We start from the raw sequence: 26,089 nt of genomic DNA, 5'->3' as shown, positions 1-26,089 counted from the left end.
GTTTCACAAACCTAATCACCACTAGAAAACATTGAGAATGAGAAGGTTGTTGTAGCAACTAATTTTCATTTTGCTTGATAAAACTGGACCCAGCAGTGTGAATCGACTCGGCCATTTTTAAATGAAGTACGTTATATTTCATCATCACAAGAAGCAAAGAATTCTAATTCATTGGAATGAACAATTTTATTGATTGAATAATATAAGCCGTGAAATATCATTTACATAACATCTGAACTTACGTTGAGATCACAGACATAATTGATCCTTTAATCAAAATGCACAACACAATTCTATGAACTGTAATGAAATATTTTGTAAGGCATATTCCATGTTGATTACATCTACATGTCGTACGAGAGATGAGCATAGAAATAATGAGCAGCTTTTAATGTGTTATAAAAATTATTTAATAGAACACATTTTCATCAAAAGAATTGAACACGTTTAATTACAATTTTATAATAATAATAATAAGTAAGAAAATACTGGCAGCAAGTACATACAAATTGAGCTGAATTATCAAATGCATCAATACTGGAATTAGTTGAGACAAACCTGTATAATACGACTAATACCTGAAACCACACAACAATGATAATATAATTCATAAATTCTATGAGCAATAAGAAATACATCAGTACATCATACTATCTTTGGTTTTTTAATCAGAAATACATCAGTACATCATACTATCTTTTAAGTTTTCAACAACAATTTCATGGTTCTTGTTCATTTTGACATACCGGATATTTACTTCTTTCAGAAAAGGTTACATATAGTGAACTTAGGACATGGCAGTCAAATTCAATGGGCAGCTGTGGAACAAATTTTATTCTGTATTATGACTATTGTAATACAATCTACTATGAAGAAAGTAATTTTCCTTGAAAACTATTTTGGCACTGCGATATAAAGGAATTTATGCATTTAATGCACTTGTTTTGAACACAGAAGATGGTCAGTTGTAGATATATTTCATCTACATGTATATGAAAATTCCATTACGTTCGTCAACATTATAGGAGATGACCGGTTTAAGTAAACCTTTTTTTTAGAACACAAAGAACGACCGCTTCACTCCGGATTTATAATATTGATTAATTTTGAGTGATGTCTAATCAAGCATAGCTGTGTTGATCAAGTAGAATTCTTTGAATTGCGTAATTTCTACCACTTGCCCAGAACTAAGGCCAGTAAAGCCATGCGGACGTACATTCCGCATTCAGCCTGTCGGAAGTAAGCGGCTCGCGGATCCGTGTCGACCAATGGGTTTATCTCGTTCACTCGCGGTAGTGGGTGCATGATTATCATCTTCTTCTTTGCTTGGGTCATCAATTGCGGAGTGACTACGAACCTTCCGAATTCCTAGAAAATGGATCAATAAACTTATTCAGTAATCCCACAATATGTAACTAGAACATAGCAACAACAAGTATATCTCCGTAGGGTAAGCAAACAGTAAAGGGGCAAGAAATTGAAGATATGACGACATATTGTATATTTCATAGATAACACCAGAGCTTACTTAATTGTTCATTGACTTAGTAAGAATTGTTGGTTTAAGTATGGAATAGATAAACTTTCTTAATTTTCACACCAATCTTCATTGAAAGACGGAGTGTATCGTGCTAACAGGAAATTCAAGATGGCTGCCTTGGTGGCCATATCCGATGGCCAATACCCTCCATTTTCAAAATGAAACTACTGAATACCTTATTATATTCGTCTTTACTGGTGAAGCGTTCACGATTGATACGGGTCATGTATAGAACATCGGTGTCAGCGATTACCTGTTCAATACTTCCATATTCCTCCTATAACCAGAACAAGACAGTTCATCAAAATATACAAATAATTGACACATATAACTCTTAACGATCTAATCCATCATATAATACAAGTCTCAACATATGAAGCCATTTTAGAACTTCAGTCAGGACCGCACAACTGAGGCCATGGAGTACAAGAATAAAGCAATTACAAACCTGATGGATACCCTTCGAACGGACATAGTCTTTGATATCCTGAGGCATCGATAGCGAAGCAGTGCTCACATAACGTAAACACGTAATATTATACAATGTAAGGAGTTTAGCCAATGAATGAGCCGTTCGGTTATGTTTCAAGTCTCCGACGATTGTGATCTACAACGATAGAATAAAAAACCATTTTGGTAAAATGTAACTAAAGACCGTTGAGCGTGACCTATTAAATTCATGTTGGCAAGGCTGAGCCTAAAGCATTGCTTGCTTTTAAGTCAAATACCACATTCATGGAAAAGTTAACAGTTAATCATATGGTGAACTTACGGTTAGTTTGTTCACTGTGCCGATTTCTTCACGAATTGTAAATATGTCGAGTAATGCTTGTGTGGGATGTTCGCCGGTGCCGTCTCCGGCATTGATGATCGGTTTTGAACAAACTTTTGCCGCACTCTGAATAAAATGATAATTGGAGTTAGCACATAAACTCACATTATTGCCTCACTACTGAAATAAAGAATGATGAATTGATAATACTTACCGCAACGGCTCCTACAGTTGGATGACGCAGAACGATCACATCGCTATAGCTACTCATTACATGAAGTGTGTCTGAAAGCCAAATGATAACAGAACATACTATACACACTGTACTCAACATGAGCGGAAATATACTTTTTTGGAGGGTTCGTTCAAAATCCACTGAAACTCTTTAATGCTACAGCTCTTAATGGTAACCAGATTGATACATGTGAATTATTACTTAAGAGATCTAATGAAATCCGTGCAGGGGAAGTTACGAATTCCAACTTGGGCACAGAAAGAATTAGGAATGAGAGAAATTTGTCTGAGTTGGTCGGAATTCAAACTCGAACAGATCCGACTTGGATGTCGATTTTTGCATGATTAAAGCTGCTTAGGTTATGAAATATATCAAGGCCTGACTTTACTGCTTATACGGCAAGATTGGATCTGACTACTGTATTTTCGTCACCTTAACCAACTATTACAGCATCTGGGATAGTTCAAGAGTTAGAAAGCTAAGACCAGTTATGAAAGGAATGGCTAGGAGTATAAAACAAAGAATAATGTGACAAGGAGTGAGACTTGGATTAGCTCTGAAGAGTCTTATCGCAGTCGGTCGAAAATATCAATAGACTGAACTAGAAATCATACCGTGAAATGATTCTCCTTTCTGTACGGATGATATTCCTTCAGTGAAGTGTAATACGGTTCCGCCCAGACGTTGCATTGCCGCAGTGAATGAAGACGAAGTTCGCGTACTGCATTCGAAGAACATGCTCGTCATGACTTTACCCTGAAAAACAAAATATCTGCCACTGAATCAACACTGGTGAATGCTGCAAAAAAGGTATCTAAAGGGCTAAAACATGGTGGCCACTCTTAATTGACTTGCTTTTTCCCTGACTATTCCCCGACACGTTGTTTTCCCTGACTTGATCTGCTAAGAATCCAATCAATTAACGCAGTCATGCAAAACATAGATGGAAACTGTTAGATTTTACGTGCGATCTAGCAATGTCAACTAATTTCCGCCACTTTTCCCTGATTTTTAGCTTTTTTCATAAAATTCCCTGAAAATATCCTGTTTTCCAGGTAAGTGCCCACAAATGTAAAACTAGTAAGTGGCGCGAATACAACCCAGGGAGAAAGAGAATATAAAATTACCTTCAGAATGTGATCAACTGGACGATCTTTTTGCACAGCCATACGGAAACTGTGAGCAACATTAAACAGGTTATGCAACTGCAAAAAGGAAACAAAGTTGAACAATCTGCAATTGTTAAGTGTTAAACTAATTCACCAGATAAATACACGCGAGTTTGGATGGGAGTTGACGTACCTTTTCTCTGGTAAACTCATTCACTGAAAGGATATGTTCATTAGAGATACCGGGAATGAAGTGAGGCAAATTCAAATATCCGGGTATCGGAGAAATAGCCGATTGGTCTTTTTTGGGTAACGGCTCAGCCAATGGGAGAACATGTTGTTGAGGTGATGATGTATGGAACTCTGAAAACCAAATGAAATACCGGTATACATTTCATAATTGCCAGGCATGTGAATCAGATCAGTTCAAAACATTAGACTATTAGAGTGATTTGTGTGATTGTTGTGTGCGAGAAAACTAGATTTGGGGAAGGGTTAAGGGGCCAGTTTCTTGTAAGCCTAGACTTGCAAGAACTTTTTACTGTTCCCTCCTCTCCAATTTCAGTTATATAATATGAAATAATATGAAATGAATCCACTTATGTTGAATGAAACTCAAGGAAACATTTCAGGTTAAATTTTTCATTACTAATGTGGGATTTTATATATCAAAGTCCTAACATTTTCAATTTTTCTTAATGTACATTCACGTGCATGTCATTACACCGAGCACCCAAGCATTTTGACGTACCAAGAAAGTAAACATCTCTTATATTATTCAGTTTGTTCAAAATATTGGGACCTTTAATGGGTATTGGAATGGTGATTATACACTAGAGCAACCAGCTTTTGAAATTTAGCTTTCCCTGAGTTTTTCTTGTGTAGATACAAATTTCTCTCACATGCATATCGGCCTAACGGGAACCAGACCATCAAGTTTGTACCATCACTTCATTCAATTTTGCCTATTCTTAAAATTCAAACACGGACGGCAAGTACAGAACTTAGTCCCCAAAGTATCTAAAAAGTACTTTCATACCTCCTATCATCGAATATTAATCAGTTGTGAGTTGAGTTAACTCCCGGGTTAAAATCAGTTCGTTTTCAACATTTCAACTCTAATATAGAATCAAATCTTAACTCGGAACTGTGGAACTGTGCAAAACAGTGATAAAGTTTGCTTTTAAAAGGGCTCTAGGCCGATAAAGGAAAAGGGAGTGGATCTTAAAGCAATACTCTCATCTACTTTGAAGCTTTGTAATAACATGTACATTTCATACATCATCAGCCAAAGAGAGAGATTTCAAGCATTCTAATACTCGTATAGATTTTTCTAGACATTCTACATTGTTTTTGTTATATAGTTGTCATTCTCATATAGATGACACGGATGATCTATGTTGTTACTATAATATAATACCTGAACCAGACCAATATGATATGGCATGAACATTTGAAAATATTTTAAATCTTGAGCTTTTCACATCAGTCCAAATTACTATAATTACTGTAATGCACAATGAATTGTACACTTGTATGTTTGACATAGCCTAGTTACATGTATTTAGTTGGATAAAATCCCAATCATTCAGATATTAAGAATTTTTTTCATCCACCATAGCAGACAACAATTTCAAGTGAACGAACAGACAGAGTAAAATGTTCAAAAATATTTATCAAAAATGACATACACCAAGTTGATCTTTGATGAAATTACACACATTTTTGTTGTAAAATTAACTTCTTTAATCATAATGGAATAAATACTACATATCTCAATTAAAGAAGTTAACAGCGCATTCCCTTATGGAGCTTTGTAGCGGGGCCATTACCAAAGGAGGACAAGCTGAAATGACTTATGGTATGAGTGACATCGGTGGATAAAATGAGCTACATACACGTACAAACAAGAGAACATTAACCAGATGGAAACATGACATACGTGAATAATAAATACTGGTAGATTACTGAATTGATATTCAACTCTCACCTTGAGCGTGGATCGGAAACAGGCCGACCTTCGAGTTATTAAACTCGGATGGTTCGTCTAATGAAATTGCGATAATGTTTTGATTATACAGAGCATATCAAAGCATATACTTTGTAAATATAATTTCACCTTCATTTTTTCCCCCGTTAACTAAACCAGATTTTAGGATAATAAGCAAATATGGGGCATTTTTTTCAAATTAATGATACAAGAAATTGATTATCTGGCCAGCTGAACCTGTCTCTCATATGTCTGCTGTATTTGATAACAAGTGGCTACACCAAAATGGGGCCAGTATTGGTTGGTACTTTCCATCCAATTTTAGAGATAATGAGTGTACATGGGACGTTCTTATCGAATAATATATAGGTGCAACCTATTTTCCATTCGCCACCCTTTCATATGCTCACTGTATTTCGGGTTGATACCCGGTAATAAGTGGCTAAACAAAAATGGAGTCAGTGCAGGGTTGCTACTTTTATCAAATGTAAGAATAATGATTATATACGAAGCATTATTATCGAAATAACGTATAAAAGCAATCTATTTTCCAGCTTATCTTTCATATATCTGCCGTATTTAGGAAGCGACTGTACCAAAATGGAGTCGGTATTGGGTTCGTACTTACCGTGATGATCGGTGAATGATGTACGCATTATTCTTGGCGGTACAGTAAACCGTGGCGTGTCGCCAGCCGCGTGCATCATTTTCTTCGGGCTCATTTGCTCGGGAGTTCCCGGCACACTCGTTACTTGAACGGATATCGGCTCGGCGACGGCGTGAGGCATCGCGCGGATGTCCTGACCGGTTCCCGGCTGCGCTAACACTTTATTATCGATGTAAACGACGTCGCCTCTCAGCACAACCCGTCGCACGCTGCCTTTCACTTTGCGGCCGGCGAACGGCGTCCATTTCGACTTCGTGAAATTCATCGCCTTCGGGATGGTCCATTCTTCATCCATGTCGACTTCGATGTACGTATCTGGTTGATCGGGCAGATTAAATATTTTGCGAGGATTATTGTACAGACGATCAACAATATCCTGAAAGACAATCAAGAACGAGGTGATGCTGGCTAAAATCAACATACTTTGCTTTCGTGAGTCTTTAAGATAGGAAGTCAGGACACTAGGTTCATCTAGCCAAAATCTAACTATGGTGTCAGATTTTTTTATGTTTGTGGACCGATGCTCTGGAATGTTGGAATGGTTCACCACTATGGCATTGTTTATTCCTTTTCCCTGATTTTTTGCTTCGTTACAAATTTCCCGGACTTGTTTGAAGAAAAAAAATTTCCGAAACTTTTTCCTTATTTCCAGGCAAGTGACAGTTATATGACTCTGCGCAATTACTTACGTCAATAGTAAGTTTTCCTTCGTTGACAGCAGTAAGGAGCAATGGCAGCATCGTTTCTAAACCTGGGTATCCTGGTGGAGGAGTGGCACTTTCTTTTTCTTCGACCGCATGAGGAGCTAGTGAAAACAATTCGATAAGATTTTAAAGGCTACGTCAATAAAGTACGAGTGTTTCATCAAGATTTCAACAATCGATTCAGAAAATACTCAAACAGAAAACCCGAGGACCAAGTTCCATAGATGTGAGTTCAGATTTGACTGATCGAAAATGAGAACTCGTTTTAACTCTGGTAACTCTGTGGAACAGTGGAACCGAGGCCCATTATAAAGAATTCTGTTAAATGTAATGTATTTTCATTATAAAATTCACTATTTATAGAAATAAGCTACAGCACTACAACTGGCTCATGATTACTAAATAACTGCTGTAGTTGAAAATACATTTTGTCACATACCATGATCCGTAGCGAAACAATCGATGATATCCATATTTTCCCAGAGCGCAACAACATCCTCTTCGCTTTGAACGGGCGGCTTAACCTGACCTCGCATCGGGCCGATCGTTTCGAGGTCGGTATTCGTCAGGAATAGATGATGCGGACACACCTCGCATGTCAGCTGTAAACCGCGTTCTTTCGCCGCTTTTATGATCAGGATTTCTTCGCGTCGCGCCACGTGACAAACGTGGAGCGACCGGCTGAATAGCTCGGCCATCAGAATTATAGCAGCCGTCGTTTGGCCTTCTGCGTGTACGCAGATTGGAAGCGTCTTTGGCCAGTTTTCAAAATGCTACATAGGAATATACGAATTCAGCCCATAATCAAATGCAGAACAAATGTTTTTCGTCGATAGAAAAATAAATTTGAGAACGAAAAACAGGTTCTTGTTTCCCGGCAATTTGACTGGAATGTCGTTTGCACTTAGTAAAGCTTTCACATATTAAAGCTTAGATCCAATTCATAAGCCGGTTAAGTAATACTTACCTTCATCCATAATGTCATGTCGGTCATTTTCAGCGTCGAAAACGTATCGTTCAAGTACATTTTCAAAGCCACGGCGCTGCTCGCGATCGACGGCAGGGTCTGGAAATTATCGCTGCTCGCACCCAGGAACAATCCATAATCGCAACGAGAACCCGCTTTTGCCAGCTATAAACAGAATTTATCCAAGAATATTATAAGCATATTTCACTACATACAAGCTTTTCAAGGCACATAGCCTAAAGCAAGTGAATTTAAAATGGGTGCAAGACTGATCTAACCAATTTTGGTAAATTGGAATACATCTCAAATATTCTGATCAAATGGATTATCATATGACTTTTACCTTCTGCACTAACATCAGCGATCCTTTATCAACTATAGATGGATTAGTATTCGGCATGGCTAAGATCATAGTGACACCTCCAGCCAGGGCGGCAGCTGTACACGATGACCAGTCTTCCTTATGCGTAGCTCCTGGCTCGCGTACATGGACATGTACATCGATCAATCCTAAAAGAACATCAGTTTTACAAGATATAAGCAACTCAGATCAACTCCTCAGTTGTTCACTTCGATTATTGAGAGGTGGCATTTCCAAAATTTCCAGAAATGTCCGGATACATAGGCCTAAAGAATTTACGAGAGAAATCCCACAATAATCCGCCAAAAATGAAGAGTATATTTTGAGCAATGTTCCCACTGATGATGGCTAATAGTCTTTAGCCAAAATGTTGCAAAAAATATAAATTCTTTTATCTTTGGCTGAATTATTGTGGGATTTCTCTCATATTCATCTAAAATGGATATTGTGTATCCTCTCGGCTGATCTCCAGAATTCTGATTTGATTACTGGTTGATCAAAATCTCAATCCACCAGTCCAGGAGGTAAGGCGGTACATTTACCTGGCAAACGAATGAATCTTTGCGACGTCAGACAGTCTGTGGTACTTTTCATCGACGGCGCTTGAACACCTAATCTTCTCAAAGCCTGCAGTAACAACCACGTCGTTAGTATTTCATGAAAACAAAGTTTCCTTTGACTCGCACGGAATAAATAGAATTACGAATTACCTCGACAAATAGTTTCGAGCATTTAACATCGGTAAATAGCGGCACGGAGTAATCGACAGCCATGCGGCGGGTCCGGTATCCGGGTGTCATGAAGGTCGACGCTTTCTTCGAACCACCGTTTCTCATCGGTAAATTGATCACCAAATCAAAATGGTTATCGGCCAAAAATTCAGCGATATTCTGAGGGGATTGGTTTTTCTGGCTTTGTTCACCGGTGTCCTCGTAAGGCCAGTCGACCGCCTGGATCTAATAAGAGAAAGAACAAGAAAACTAACTTCAATGTTTAGTGACGCCTTTAAGAACCAGAAAGAAACTTTCCATGATGGGTTTCTGTGTAATTGTTTCTGTTTCATTCACCGAACTCGCTGTCAAAAAGGCGATTCTCGATATAAATAGTAATGGGTTTTCCCCGCGGGATACCCGCTTTGGGAAAGGCACCTGAATCGATGCTACGAGTTCGAATCCCAATATTTAGACGTAATTTATTATTCTTTGAAATAAATTCTTAGAATTTCTATTTATGATAGGATGTGCAGGTTTTGATTTGGTAATGATGTCAATAAAAGTTAACCTCTTAAGGTATTGTTTTCTATCTATTATTTGTGACGGATTAGTTTCGATGCTCCTCACAACCCGCCCCACCACGTGTCACTTATTCACGGACGCGCGGATTGGATCATTTGTAATAGGCCTACCACATGAAAGAGTCCATGGCCTACCGTAGAATAGTAGGGCCTACCGATCACGCTATGTGCGATGAAAGTAGTGTTTGAATAAAACAAATTTTTAATGAAATAAACATTATTTATCATAATTAATCAATAGATCAGGTGCCGCCTAAATAATTGTTTGTTTCGTGAAATTTGTACAAAACTTTGCGACTTCGTCATGTCTTGTGACCCTGAAAATACTAGAAGAATCATCGGTAAGCTTATAAAACGGCGAGGTCAACATAGTAACAACAACTTCGGGGATTGAAAAAAAAAACTCGAAAGAATTATTTCTTATACTGATGAGTTAAACTGATGGGGAGTAGCGACCGTCATTGACACCGGTTATTTATCCATTCACTATCAAATGTGACGAGCCCAATAAATGATTGCGCATAGATTCGGCCTCTCAGCATTTAGCACAGCAGTTCCGAGAAATGTTAAGACCGATCAGCGCGCGCGCTATCTAAAACCAGTGCTAGTACGATCAATATCTACAGGTATATACGTGTTCAGTATTACACAGCGAGTACCAGTATGTTGATCAAGCGTCGTCGTAGCAACGCGCTATACAGCGGCTTGAACTAGCGAGTAACGTTAATTATCTTTTAACCAAATTAGAGCACTTATAACCATCGGAATCAAATATAAACCAAGCTGCACCATCTACATCAAGTAGAGAATACCTGTGTGAAATTACAGAATTGTCGGTCCACACAAACAGCTTAAATCGTGTCATAAAGAAACATCCACAGACGGACAGACAGACAGACAGACAGACATGACGACGATGCCATAGATGGGTTCGTCTGACGACGAAACCCATCAAAAATGACATAAATATTGCCTAATATTATCGACGATGAATAATATGATTTATCATTATATCGAGGATTATTTAGGTTATCTTAAATTTGTATATATCCACAAACGAATTGAATTCACCGGCAACCAGTCAAGCCCCAATAATGACGTATGGTACATCCACTCAAAATTCATTACCGAAGAGACATGCAAGTTTCAATCACTGCCACATTTATCTTCAAAGGGCTAAACGCCCTAGGTTTTAATCACTTACTTTTATACCATGTTCTTCATAGAAATCAGCTGTGCCCATGCTAGCATACAACTTGAATCCCATTCTTTCTAGGTTTTGAACTGATGGAAGCAAATCATTCTTCGACTACAAATCAACGCAATTGTAATGCTTTTATAATTGGCACAAAATCAAATTTAATGTACCGAGGGCAGCCACAATTCATATTGCTCAAACTTCATAACAGGACAATAGCCTCACAGAAGTGTCAAGTAAATTTACATTCAACGCATATAAAGAAAGATTTTGAATCATTAGTGACCACTATCAACTGCTGTAATAATCATGAAAGGTTGAAATATTCAACCAGTAGTATGGTTGGTTAGTTTATTTACCTTATAACTACCGATTGAAAGAAGGATGTTCTTCTTCGGAATCTTGAATCCAGAGCTAAGCAGCGCCTTCAGATAGGCTTCGTAGCGGTCATTACCGAAACAACCAACCTCTCCCGTGCTGGCCATCTCTACACCTAGCAAGACATCGGCACCAGCCAAACGCGAATACGAAAACACAGGTACCTTCACGCCGACCTTTCCGGTGCCGCGAAGTACGTTAATCGGATCGACTTCTTCGCCGACGACTACCCGTGTGGCCATCGCGATGAAATCGTGATCCAAAGTCTTCGACACAAACGGGAACGATCTGGAAACGCGAACGTTGCATTCGATCACCTTCAACTGGTTATCCTAAAATTTTGAAGTTTTGATTTATTCAACAAGCAATCGAAACAATTTGCGTTGCATGCACAAGAATTGAAACATTATATTTGCCGGTCGGGACCCAGTCCTATGGAGTGTGACTGAACTCTGTTATTGTGAATGTGACTGAAATGTTCACTGAACTCAATATCTCTGCTATATATCTATTCATGGTCTGTGTCGTTCTTATTGACAGCAATGTTTAAATAGATCTAAGGAAGAGAGTTCAAGTATCCCAAAAACCATAGAAGCGATAACACTAAAAACCTCATTTTCTAATGAGTAAAGACAGTTAATTGACACACACGTTTTCGGGATCATATCCTGATGAGGGGATATGATCCCGAAAACGTTCGTGTCAATAAACTGTCTTTACTCATTAGAAAATGAGGTTTTTAGTGTTTAAATATCTGTGTGAGAATAAATCTGGGGCATTTGTAAGATCAAGCTGAATTCTGTTTCTAGTCTCTCTCGTCTGACACTACATTGCCATCCCTCCAGCTTAACTCACACCAGAGGGAGCTACAGTGTCACTGGCGAGGCACGAAGCTGAAATACATACCTTAGCTATAAGCTGCAGGTTAAATGGCCCGGAAACTTCCAACGCTCGCCCGATCGCGGCGGTAATTTTCGTTATTTTATCTAACGTTTCCTCGTTCAGATCTTGCGGTGGACAAACGAGTGTCGCGTCACCCGAGTGCACTCCGGCATTCTCCACGTGTTCCGACACGGCTATACATAACATCTCACCCTCACATGCCACGGCATCGACATCAATTTCCTAAAACAATCGAATATCATTAAAATTATTTTTCACAAGTAGAACAAATATTTCTTCAAGATCGCAACCAAGCAGACGTACTTTTGCATCGAGAATGAACTTGGATATGACGACCGGATACTCTTTGGAAACAGCTGTCGCTTGATTCAGGTAGTTTTCAAGGTCGTGTGGAGAATGAGCGACGTTCATCGCAGCGCCGCTCAATACGTACGACGGTCGAACTAGACATGGGTAACTGACTTCTTCGCAGAACGCTTTAGCCGTCTATAATATAGATCGTTTATGAATAACCCTTTGAGTTAATGTAACATCATGTATTTCGAGTAGTTTCTCAAATTGATTTCAACAGGGTGGCGCCACTTTTTCTGTCCTTTTTCAAATTGACTTTTCCCTGATTTTCAGTCATTACACAAAATTCCCTGGAGAGAATCATAGAGATTTCTAGGTTCAAAATCTTACAATTAATTAATTTTTCAATGAATCACATACTGATTAAGAAGCACCTGGGGACAGTGTTGCTCAAAAGTTGGTTTAAGATAACCGGCAGATAAATACTATAGTAACAATGAACTTCTAATTGTCACCATGTCAACTATCCACTGGTTTACTCTAACCAACTTTCAGGCAACTGGACCATGGTCAATAGCATTATTCGATTTCTCTGAGTTTTCCAGGTTTTTGGAAAATTTGATAAAATCTCCCAGGTTTTTTTTAGGTCAGTGGCCAGCCACCCCGTGAAAGAATTTGGCATCATGTATTCATTTGAGATATCTAAGAAACTTCATATCATTAATTTCTTTACCTCGATATCAGTGAGTTCTCTCCATTTCGGTTGTGATATACCGATTGTATCGAGCATACGCGAAAACTTGAATCTGTTTTCCGCATTATCGATCGACTGGGCCGCCGTGCCTAGAATTCTTGCCTGAAAATAACCGAAGATACTGACAATGAGTATTCCGCTTTTACGTTAGCTTATATTTCCGATATCAATACGTACTCGCTGTCTTTGAAGATCGATAGCTATATTGTTCGGCAACTGACCGCCCATCGATAGTATTATTCCTTCTGGGTTTTCCAAATCATAAATGTCCATAACGATCTATATAAACGAATGAACGATATTTCAGTCTTCTTCACGGGCCGGTAGAATTTTTGTACTATATTAATATGGTTTTTAGGAATTTACCTCGGATGAAATTTCATCAAAATACAGCCTGTCGCACATGTCGTAATCGGTACTGACCGTTTCTGGATTATAGTTAACCATTATGGTTTTCTTTCCGAGCTGAAAAAGCAATATAGACACCGCTAACGTCTAACCGGGTCGGATCAACGTAAAACAGTCCTGGTTTCAGATTTACGTACCTTTCGCAATTCTCGAATGCAACCGACGGCGCACCAATCGAATTCGACGCTGCTACCGATTCGATACACGCCTGATCCGATGACCATCACGTATCCACCGGGGAATTCTATATCATGCGTCGTACCGTTGTACGTGAGGTACAGGTAATTCGTCGTAGCGGGCCATTCGGCGGCGACCGTATCGATTTGTTTGATACACGGCGTCACACCTTTGCTCACGCGTTCCTCGCGAACAGCCAGCTCAGTGCTGAAAAAAGATCGGCATTTATTTATAGCTCAACGGTTCGTTCATCAGGATCGAAATTTGATGCAATTACGTTGCATATATATATATATATAAACATGATGCAGAACCACAGTTGATGGTTGATGCAATTACGTTGCATTTTCGTTATATATATATATATATATAAACATGATGCAGAACCACAGTTGATGGTCAACATATCATTCTATAGCAAAATATATCTGTATTTTGAATCTGCAGTTATACCTAACATACAACTGTTCAGCTGGACCACAATCAAATTCAACAGTAAACCTATTCGAATTACCGGTAGTAAGAATTGTGTATATGCCTACCTCTTAATGGCAATCGCTATCTGTTTATCTGAAAATCCAGTTTGCTTAGCATACAAGAGCATATCTCGTGGAACGGTATTATTCTAAAAACGACACGTAACAGTTGAACTACAAATTCGTTTTCATTCAATGTTCAAGTACGATGATCGTTTACACAGTTACTTACAAATCCGGATGATTCCCCGAGCTGCTCCAGTTCGGTCAACGTCGAACAGATATTTTTCAGTTTATAAAGGAACCATTTGTCGATTTTGGTAAGTTCGTACAAATGGTCGATATCCCATCCTTTTTTTAGCGCAGCCGCCAGAACGAAGATTCTCTTATCGGTTGGTTCCTTTAACTCCTGAAATGCCAGAATAGTACCGGTACTGGTAATCAATGAAAGTAGGACTAGTACTAGTAAGCAACTTTGCTACAAGAGAAATACTCCTTGCTGCACGAACATTATTTCTGATGTCAAACGATCCAAAACTTTACCATGATATTTTCCCTGCTATCTTTGCTGCAGAAGACCGCACATATTATTATGTATTAGTAAAAACTTTCTCTTCTTTCGAGGCTTATATGCCATAGGGAAGCGAGAACTTTCCCCATTTCATTGAGTAAAGCTTGACAGGAAAATTAGTCACTTTATCCAATTTTTCTTTGTTTAAGTAATTTGTAAGCGCTAACTCAGCTAATTACAACCTGGTTTCAAAAGTCGTCTTTTTTATTTTCTTACCTCTTCCGTAGGCTCCTGACAGTAAGGGTCGAATCCATTACAATTCTCGTCCATCATTCGCAGAGCTTTCTGAATGGCTTCCTCAAACTTCCTGCCGACAGCCATTACTTCACCAACACTTTTCATCGAACTTCCAATCTGGCAACAATAATAGGCATTACATTGAAAAAGTCATGTCACACAATACTGCTTTCATCGTGGTGTAATAATGATTGGTTTTCTTTCCAGTTTTTGGGCTTCAATGACATGGTGCGGGTCTAACCTAAGCACACATTTCCAAATTACATTTCCAGTTTACCCCAAAGAATCATATTTTTGAAAACATGCGCCTCGTAAATAAATCTTCAGTTCTGTTGAATAAATCTTATATATAAATCTCAAGTTTTGTTGAGTCTAGACTCAGTTTTGCCATCTAGTATAGGCTTATGTATCGACAAAGACTTACCTTTGTGCTGACTCGTGAGAATTTCTTCAGGTCCCAACGTGGTATTTTCACGACGCAGTAATCCAAACTCGGTTCGAAGCAAGCAGTCGTTTCATTGGTAACGCTATTACGCAACACGGGCAATGAAATACCCAAAGCCAGTTTAGCTGCTACATAAGCAAGCGGATAACCAGTAGCTTTGCTAGCTAGAGCAGAGCTTCTAGACAATCGTGCGTTCACTTCGATGATGAAATACTGAAATCGAATGAAAATAACATTGCTTAATATTTTTGCTATCAATGGCTAACACCGAAGCCAATGAGGGTTCATACGCCCAATGACTTCCCAGGTCAAACCAACCACTAAACAGAACCACTGTCACTGAACCGTTGTTTCCAGTTTCAGTTTAGTTAATCGCTCCATAAGTATTTACATTGCACTAAGCACAAAAATACATAGACATGGGCGACAATCGTTCTCGGGCTCAGGCTCGAACTCGACAAGAATTCTAACATTGTACCCAAGTTTCATCAAGATCGACCTACTATTTAACGAAGCTAAGAAGTAAGTAGCTGTAAGGCAGACGCACAGACAGACAGTACAAGAATAAGGGTCCAATACATGTAACCAATTACATTAATCAAAATCAAGCAGAATGGTGGTGTATCAAAAACGGGATAAAATAAAATCACAGGAAAAAATACAACAGTTATTTATGGTGCAATATTATTCAGATTATGATTAGGTACCTATTTTGACGAATATTGCCAGATTCTGCAAGAGCATGATGAATGTAATTACCTCGCCGAAGTAGACTAATTACAGATAAACGGATTTCATCATAATTACACAAGTTACAGAGCTTAAAAATACCACCAGCATCGCATTGAAAATGGACTTACTTCTTGTGATTCGGGATTCAAGGCGTATTGGATATTACATTCGCCGACGATCCCGAGATGACGGATCACTTTAATCGACGTCGAACGAAGCAAATTATACTCGACGTTCGTCAAAGTTTGACTCGGCGCGACGACTATCGATTCACCGGTGTGGATTCCCAGCGGATCCAGATTCTCCATGTTACAAACCTACATAATAAATACGCGGATAAGTATTCGTCAATGGATGATACGACCGCGCCTACCTACCTGAGTAGTTAACAATATAAACTGAACAAGCAAACGCTCCGTTTCATTCCCAGCAGGTATTGTGGGTTTGTAAGGGTCACTATAACAGTGATTGATTTGATTAATAAATAGTTAAAAATAGAATATTGGTAGTAAATAGTGACCTCAAATTAATATGGACGCTCTTCTTAATTTTGAAGATCATAAGGAGCAATATAGTGATATGGATCCGCAAGCGATTTTTTTTAGTTCAGATCGTATCCGTCCGATAAGCCGATAATGATGTTTTGGGGGTTTAAAAATCTGGGCCCTGTTGCATATTCATGGCTTAGACTTAAGACCAGTCTAAGACCAACTTAGTTCTAGAGCCAATCTAACAACTTAAGACCAGTCTTAAGATTTAAGACCACTTTCAGACTTAGGTCACGACTGTGCAACTGGCCCCTGAGGCTAGAATCTTGGCCAGGAAATATGGTAACTGATAGTATTACTGGAAAAATATTCTCTACCTCTTTCCCACAGTATCTTCATAAATTTTCCCCATAATCTAATACTTATACGCATTATAGACTCAATCTGCAGCTCTGAGGCATAGAGAAGTTCATTAGACTCCGATTGGCAACGCATCAACATTAGTGGAAACTTTTTCATACCAATAAGATGTTTAGTCGATGCGGCCGTCTAAACAAACATAACTTACCGTAATACAATTATCATTGACATCTCGGACGACTTCGTACTCGACTTCTTTCCAACCTTTCAACGATTTATCGACGAGTACTTGACTCGTATGAGCGAACGCCGCGGTCGCCAGCTTCCTTAGCTCATCTTCGGTGTTCGCAAAACCGGATCCTAAACCACCGAGAGCGAATGCCGAACGAATCATCACCGGAAAACCGATTTTCCTAGCCGCCGATATCGTCTACAAAATAACGCAGACAAAGAAGCTGTATTTACTTGTTCACAATGCTACACAAGATTTTAATCTTACGTAAAGCAACTATAATACTCTATATACAATAATTTCAAGTAAAATTTAAATTTTGAGCTTTCCCTTGGAGACAATCCTCTTGAATATATGAACTAATCCATGACAATAAGATTGGGATTGAAAGGACAAGTTCAGCAGTCATTTCAAAATTACCTGCTCGGTAGAATGAGCTGCTTCACTTGGCGCGACAAACTCATTGATCTCTTGCATTTTCTCCGCGAATATCTTCCGATCTTCAGTCCACTCTATCGACTGGACAGGCGTGCCTAACACGGTCACGTTGTACTTCTCGAATATGTTGCGGTCGCGTAGCTTAATTCCGCAGTTCAATCCCGTCTGGCCGCCGAACGTTAGCAATATTCCGTCCGGCCGTTCCGACTCAATCACTTGTTCGACGTAGTCCGGCGTTAGTGGCAAAAAGTAGATCTTATCTGCCATTCCTTTCGATGTCTGCACCGTAGCTATGTTCGGATTGATCAAGACAGTTTGCAACCCTTCTTCTTGTATAGCTTTAATAGCCTGTTGGTAGAATAACAGAAAACATTTCCAGATGTGGACATTTTCATCGTATAGACTAACGAAACAGAGAGAGCGGATTCAAAATAGAGACCTGTGATCCCGAATAGTCAAATTCACCGGCCTGTCCGATCGACAATCCACCCGATCCAAGGATCAGAATCTTTTTGAAAGGACGACAAAGTTTTTCATACGGCTTCTGTTTATACTCCAAGCGTACATTCAATCGTGCTTTCACTGTTAAACTGAATAGAAGAACATACTTCATATATCACTTTTTGATTCGTTAACTGAAAACGTTCGAATCTTTTCCATGGATTCATCATCTTAACGTACTTATCCGATTTGGTCATGTGCGCGCGAACTTGATCGAGAAAGACGTCAAACAAGAGTTCTAAATCTCTAGGTCCTCCCATGTGTTCAGGATGAAATTGGGTCCTAGAAATCACCAGCAAACATTTCATTTCAGAATGTTTCAACATGGATATATTCATTTTGTAAAAGTTATAACCAATACCATCATTTGTGGTTATTGCAAAACAGTAATAAAACCGTAATAGTGATTTTGATGACTACGGTAAATGCATTTTATCAACAACCCATAAATTGAGCAAAATTAGAACATTCAACTCACTTATTTTCAATACTTCAATTAGTAGCTTTATCAAAAGTCTGCCAACTTACGTGAAGAATGGTTTACTATTGTGTACGATGCCTTCGTTAGTTTTGTCGTTTTCGTTAGTGAACAGCACCGACCAGTCGCTAGGCAACGTTCTCGGGTCAACGGCGTAACCGTGGTTCTGCGTCGTAATGAAACAACGATTTGTACCGGCGTGCGAACAGGGCTGGTTGTGTCCGCGGTTACCGTACCTGATCAATTCCGAGACAAACGAAGACAAAAATTAACTTAAGAATCATTTACTCATTTACAGTTGTAACTTCAAAACTATTTAGCTAAGGGTTTTTGAGAAGTTAAAAGCAAAGAACGTTGCTTATTAGCGCCTAAAAGTTGTGCTCAAATTCATACAAAGGTCACAACTATTTTGGGTTGATCAAACTTACTTCATTTTGAATGTAGTTGCGCCAGTGGCTAGAGACAGCAGCTGATGACCGAGACAGATACCGAATATAGGTTTACATGGTTCCTCTGCGAGAACGCGTTTGATGTGGTTTATCGTTATTATACACTGTTCGGGGTCCCCGGGTCCATTGCTCAAGAATAAACCATCGTACTCTACATCGGAAAATACGTACAAACTAAGTCATATCAACTCTTTATGTATTTTTAGTAATAACAATCATTGAGTTCAGAATCTATCTTTAGCCCAGGAATTAACTAGGCTACAATGACTGGTCTATAAAGCTGTGCGCGGTATCTAAAATATCAGAAAACATTAAGATTCTAACCTTCACTTTTGAATGCATAATTCCATGGCACGACAGTAACCGACGCTCCTCTCTGACACAGCAGACGTATTTGGTTGGTTTTCATACCACAATCAACCGCTAATATCCTAATGTCGCCGCTTGGATTGTATGTTTTTGGTTTCTACAATAGATTAGAATTGGGTAGAGGTCGCCTCAAACAAAAAAAAAACAAACACGCTGATTATGCAAGTGCTACAAATTGTGTTGTAATGATTTGCTTGAAAAGTAGTAATTTGTTTGTAATACTGGGTAAATTGGAGACTACGTCGAATTGGTATACTACTACAGTTCATGTTTTTACCATAATTTACACTTACTTTCAACGAAACTTCTTCGACTAAATGCATTTTACTTGGATCCAGGAATGGAATTTCTTCCGGATCGGTATCGTCAATTATCACTTTCCCTAACATGCTGCCGTGTTTTCGTATGTGTTTCGTCAATGCCCTCGTATCAATTCCTAAATTATATATAATTCAGTAAAAATGTAATATTAAAAATGTAATAAATCACCCACCCACACTGCTCTTTAAGCCTACAGTTGTAGCTTACCATACAGACCGGGCACTTTGTATTCGTTCAACCAGTCTCCCAATGATTTTGCTGCAGCCCAATGACTATGCTCAGCAGACAGATCTCCGACGATCAACGCCATGGCGTGAATCCTATCCGATTCGAACCATCTCTCCAACCCGAGCGAATCTTTCTCGTACGCAGGAACGCCATAGTTACCGATCAGCGGATAAGTCAAAACCAGAATTTGTGAATTGTACGACGGATCCGTAAGCGACTCAGCATATCCTACCATACCGGTCTGAAAAACTTCGGGTTCAAAGCGAAAAAATCAGTATCTTCTAACAGATGAACCTTATACATATCAATCATTCCTGGATATAAGGCGTTTTAAAGGAGAAAATTTCTGGGAAGCGTCTGCCTCACTTTCATATGCTTATTATTACTGAAGACACTTCCTAAATCGGTACTATTTATCTCAGTATACCATTAACCCCTTCAGTGCGTATACACCACAGTGCGGTGTATGAATCGGTGATGGATTTTGCTAGTACACCGCACTGCGGTGTATTGATGTAATTAGTTTTTATCTCTATTGAAAGATGGTAGCACCTGTCAAACTTAGTGAAATATTAGTAACTAACGATAGACTGCACCGCGGTGTAGACGCACTATAGTTGTATTTCCATTATTCTACACACTAGGGTGGAATTTTTCAAAATTTTCAAACTATACCCAGCACTATAAGGTATTAATCAGTCAGCACTGAAAGGGTTAATTCAGTGGTTTCATAAGTGGTTTCTGATTTAATCAAATCTGCTCCGCAGTGTAGACGCACTATAATGGTATTCCCATTATTCAACACACTAGGGTGGAATTTTTCAAAATTTTCAAATTATCCCCAGCACTATAGGGTATTAATAGTCAGCACTGAAAGGGTTATTAGTTCAGTGGTTTCATTAGTGGTTTCTGATTTAGGCGTAGTTTACTGTTCAACTAAAACTAGACAAAAATTTCTAATTGCCTATTTCTCAAAATTGGAGTAGTTTTAAAGGAGTTTTTGGGCATTTTAATCAAATAAACTGTGACATTTGTAAAGAGTCTATTTAATCATGACCAATGTTCACCGACGCATGGCCCGAGTTGTTATTGGTCGTAAGCTTATTTGAACATTCAAACACCTTCAAAAATCCTAATGAGTTCATAATAACTATCAGGTCCCCCTGGTTACCTTCATTGAATGAACTTAGGGTTAGTTCTACTTTTAGAATAAGGGTCAAGTTATGGTATTGATTGCACTAATTGCCCTTCCTGTGCGCTCTCCTATTTTACGAATGATTTTTCTAGAAACTTTCATTCTATAGAAAAACAACTCAGAGTATCTCTTAAAATGTCAGACACCACACCGATCTCATTTTCATCCATCTACGACGCGAAAAAACAATGCCGCTAAATTTATCATGCATTTATTATTTTTTTCTGAATAATTCATCAATAGATATTGAGGAATAGGTGAAAGTCTAGTTCACTCGTAATATTCGTAGTAAATAAATGAATGGACGATTATGATTTCAAATAGGATTCCTGTACATATGAAAGGTATACATGGAGTAGTGATCTTATCTCTCAGAAGTTTTGGATAATTTTCATTGTCATAAGTTCAAATTATTGTACAATCCTAACAACGAAAACCTTTGAATCTTTCTTCACTCTTTCAAGCTAAGGGCAAATAACGAGGCAATTGTATGGAACGCAGACAGTAAACTCCCAACAAGAAAATTAATTTTAATAAATTATTTGACGCCTGCAAAAAAAATGTAGAATTTTTGGGATAAGCTAATGTGGAATTGCAAATTTGAAATCGAAGTTTTAAGAAATCTAAGAGATTTGGCGATTGGGTAGATGATACAGGTCTTCGACTGTAGTAGTGGTTTCATTTAATTTTTTTTCATTTTCGATAATGGATAACTTGCGACTGACTTCATTCACTTTTGCCTCTAAGCTGGTCTGCAACTTCATTGCCTCCATGGTTGAGAAAAGAGCTCTTCTGATGTCCGCTTCGCCATTACCTTTTGAGCATATCGTGTGTGTGGCCTAGCCAGCCGGCCCGGGGTCCCTGCTCTCGGTTTAGCTGTCACTCGATATCCTCTTTAGTGGGTTGAAGTAGACGTTGTCATTTAAAATATTTTGTTTATGTTATCCTGTCTGAATTACACGTATGTCTTGTATGTTGTATTTTCTTATTTTGAAATTTGTATTTTATTGAATTGGGAATTCTATTTGTTATTTATTTGAATTTTATATGTTATAAGGATCAATAAAGAATTGAATTGTCACCTAATACACATGCCATCAGAGGATATAGAGCCGTATATGACAGCTATGCTATTATATATTGCTAATCTCATGAAACCCTTTTATCGAACATATTTACTAAAACATTTGAATATTGAAATTATATGTAACACATTTTTATATTGACTGATTGTAGCCGCCGATGAAATTCACGCCGGCCCTACACAGATCGTAGATAGCTTCGTCATTCCACCAGATTCCCCATGTCAGGGTCATGCTTTTATATCAGACTTCCAAATCGTGTATACATCCGCCATTTTGACCGAATAATTTACTTATCATTTCTATTTATGCCTGCCGCTTCTGATATAATCATACATCCTTTACTATTACATTGCGTCTTCTAATGATATTCAATGCAATATAACATTTCGACGTTCAAATAGAGCTCATTATATAATCACAGGAAGCCATTCTACATCTTTGTCAATAATATTTTGCCAAATAGCTTGTATGTGTACGCATAGACCTGTGACGTTTTGCACATCGATTTACGGTTGTCGTTTGTAAAATGACGCTGAATGGTTATCATTGTTTAGGTTTCATAATGGTAACGTTTTAAAAGGCGTCAAAAAATATTACCATTTTAAATTTCAGTTCAGCTAGTCTGACAAGATATAATTAAGGAATGCTGAATTTAATTTGTTGGGAAAGGTCAATTGGTCAATTGCCGGTAAAGAAAAAACCAAATATGGATGACTGCTTTGACCTCACTGGTAGGCTAGGGCAAATCTATTTATGATTGAAAGATCCAGAAAGAATTCAATTTCAAGTTAAATCTATGACTGGACTGTAAATTATGAAGTCCAAAATCATGCTGCAAAAGACAAACTTTAATTCTAAAACATACACCAATTAAACATTTCATGTCAAAAACTTAACTGAAAGACAGGGTAATTTACAGTTGTAAAGTACTTTCAGCTCAGATAGTCTTATATATGATATAATAACAGAATATATTACAAAACAAATCTGTCGGGGAAAGGTCAATAGGGTTGGCCCTACTGGTAGTATGTTAACTGGAATAAAGGTCCAACGGCCCTGTGGCTCACCATCAAATCATTAAGTATATATTGTCAAAAATATTACACTAACTTTAACCTCGAACAGTTCATGGTCTGCACCGAGATCCCAGTTCAAATGAGGGTCAGACAAATTTCAGACAAAAACGAATGGCCGCCCACCCGCTGAATAAACAAAATTTCGCCGAGTTCAAATGAGCATATTTTGATATGTTTGTCGTTGGTAACACCTGCATGACGGGACTTGAAGAGGAATCATAGACTAAATAAAATTTTGTTACTTGCTTTCTTTTTACTAAGTGGCTATATTAACGGCGTCGTAAATTCTATATTTATGACAGTTTTATATTTTGACGGTTTTGAATTTAGGATTATGATCTAGAGAGGAGTGTCAAGAGGGTGAGAAGAGGGTCTAAAGGGTTAGGGTCCGCTTTACCCCCTAGGGATAGGATAAGGGTAAGGTGAGGCTATATTTAGTTAAAACATTAGGTTGGTTTTCAGCGAGGTCGGAGGTCTAGTGATATGATGCTGCGCTAGTAATTTACTGGCCCGGGTTCGAGTCTCGCTCTGTCTGCTCTATTTTCTCTAACTCTAATCTCAACACTTGCCTTGAATTTTCTAAGTCGCGTACCCTAGTGCTCATGCGCAACGTGAACAAGCCAATAAGAATGAAACGTCGTAAATATGGCTGGTGTCGACCGTCTACGGCGTCGTAAAAATAGCCTGAGCATTCTTTTTATTATTGAAGTGAAAATATAAGCTTTCAAAACATAAACTTATAATCAATAGTTTTAATCAGAATGATTCACATTTAAACCATGGCATTTGACAGTTGTTTTTCTGAAATCCTGATTAAATTTTTAGAGACGCCCACCAATGAACATTCTTCATAGGCCTACCGTGACTTTATGCGGCGTGTTTATCTCGGCCTTACTTACCCACTTCTCCGGCAACATTCTCTGGCGACCCGAACACGGTTCCGGAATAAGTTACGCCGTCTTCCAGAATAAGCCTACCCTGATGAGTCATAGCCCTTCTTCCTTTTTGTTTCTCTAATAACGAGTGTCCAGTTAATATACCTATAAAACAATTTTCATAAATTAATCTAAAAATTATTACTGATTTCATTTGTCGATTTTCACGAGATGGAATAATGGCCTACATATTTTTGACTTGTGTGGTCAGTGGAGTACCGGTTACGGGAATATCTAGTTAGTTACCTAATCGTTGGTGGTAAGCTTTTTATAATCGGATGGGCTTATACCAATGTTAGGGATGACAAGGTAAAGGACCAAAACACGGTTGAAAAAAGTAACACTTCAAAAATATACTTTCTATTCACTTCAGTCCACAATTAATGGCTTAATTCACAAACTAACACAGGTACCTTTCGAAATAATCCAATTTTATGTATGTTTCCAGTGATTAATCAACATTATTTTGAGAAATTAATTAATTTCTCCACAAATTTCGCCATTGGCCGCCCTTTCTCTGTATTGCACATGTGGCATGATAAGCCAAGGGGACCTACAAGGATTTATATAAAACTTCCAAGACGAAACAACAATTTTTATTTTTGATGGTTTTCCGACTTATATTTCAAATCTTCGTGTTTTCCATAATAAATAAAGAAATAATAAATTCTGGTAAAAGAAAAATGTGAATAAGTGTTGATTTCTTAATTTTTTTCAATTTCGTCGTTTCGCTACGATAGTTTGTGCTGTTGTCCTGGCCTCAGTCCACAGGTGCCAACACCTCCAGTAATTTTCAAAATGGCAGCTGTTGACTCAACGGAAATTTACTCTCACTTTTACGGCCGATTTGCACATGGATTAAGATCGTCAGGTGAGGTGTTATAGGTATCAAACTACGAATCTGTTGTGCGTCGATTACAACAAAAATTAGACGGATATCTTAAGAGACAATGAAATGCCAGGCAAATTACTCGTCAGTCAAATTGGCTGACGAAGATTGCATACAAAAATGACCTTCCCATTCCTGACTGTGGTTTGTGAAAATATCCGATCGTGAAACTAAGTATGACTGACTTTATCTACTACGTCACACTGAATTAATACACTGACAACTGCTAAAGAGATAATATAAACCATCCAACGATACTCACAAAGAATTGTAGATCGTGGATATGTTAATCAGTAAAGTGCATAAATTGATAAAGCTGTTTATTATTTCAGTAGGATGGAATCATATACACCCCAACCACGTTGTTGTTTTAATAATAATTCTACGTTTATGGGTGCTAAAACGCGGACGTTGATAGCGGATGCGTGTACGGACTAGAACTGATGTTGGGCAATTCAAACTTTATTCATCGCTCATCATGCGCTCACGAGCTGGCGGAAAAAGAAAAAGGCACAAAAACCTCAAAAACAAATAGCGAAAAAATTTCGACAATTTGAAAAGGGAAAACATATAGGTCTATAGAAACATGTAATTGATTGAAAGAAGCTCTTTACTTTAACCTTATGATAGCAATTTGTCCACGGGGCGGGCCGGGCACTTTTTGATTGGTAGTGATTTACTTGGGATTCAGTGGTGTCACTTTGTGGTGCAAATTATAGTCAGTGTATAAATGAAGGAATCCCACAAGTGTGGGATTTCTTCATTTATCTACAGTGTACACGACGGATTTTAGCGTTGATTCGACTATAGTCAGTGTTTTACTGGAATGTCTACTA

At 38.3% G+C, this 26,089-nt stretch overlaps 1 protein-coding gene across 4 annotated transcripts; it reads right to left on the bottom strand.

Annotated features, from left to right (window-relative positions):
• Positions 1–1,031: 1,031 nt before the first annotated feature.
• On the bottom strand, positions 1,032–25,619 carry LOC141900774 (multifunctional protein CAD-like). Of its 4 annotated transcripts, none has more exons than XM_074787801.1 (40): positions 25,516–25,619; positions 24,329–24,469; positions 20,053–20,322; positions 19,818–19,960; positions 19,480–19,621; positions 19,135–19,306; positions 18,757–18,942; positions 18,409–18,510; positions 18,167–18,317; positions 17,710–18,075; positions 17,266–17,487; positions 16,338–16,526; positions 15,457–15,690; positions 15,012–15,149; positions 14,457–14,633; positions 14,291–14,373; positions 13,709–13,955; positions 13,530–13,628; positions 13,341–13,442; positions 13,143–13,265; positions 12,422–12,604; positions 12,122–12,340; positions 11,197–11,547; positions 10,844–10,948; positions 9,056–9,301; positions 8,888–8,972; positions 8,328–8,494; positions 7,985–8,149; positions 7,457–7,790; positions 7,003–7,118; positions 6,275–6,689; positions 5,647–5,703; positions 3,850–4,019; positions 3,675–3,752; positions 3,162–3,303; positions 2,527–2,597; positions 2,313–2,438; positions 1,989–2,147; positions 1,716–1,817; positions 1,032–1,368 (listed from the first exon to the last, which is right to left on the bottom strand). In XM_074787801.1, exons 2-40 carry the CDS (start codon positions 24,417–24,419, stop codon positions 1,171–1,173), a joined length of 6,726 nt encoding a protein of 2,241 aa, XP_074643902.1. In that variant the 5' UTR covers positions 24,420–24,469; positions 25,516–25,619; the 3' UTR covers positions 1,032–1,170. The 4 variants fall into 4 exon arrangements, with proteins under 4 accessions (XP_074643902.1, XP_074643903.1, XP_074643905.1 ...); XM_074787802.1 differs by lacking the exon at positions 25,516–25,619 and adding an exon at positions 24,778–24,892; XM_074787804.1 differs by lacking the exon at positions 25,516–25,619 and adding an exon at positions 24,778–24,892 and having other exon boundaries at positions 20,053–20,314.
• Between the last annotated feature and the right edge of the window lie 470 nt (positions 25,620–26,089).

Source organism: Tubulanus polymorphus, chromosome 2 (genome assembly GCF_964204645.1).
Source record: "Tubulanus polymorphus chromosome 2, tnTubPoly1.2, whole genome shotgun sequence".
Lineage (NCBI taxonomy): Eukaryota > Metazoa > Nemertea > Palaeonemertea > Tubulaniformes > Tubulanidae > Tubulanus > Tubulanus polymorphus.
Note: the sequence above shows the minus strand (reverse complement) of the source record. Positions and strands in the feature narration are given on the sequence as shown.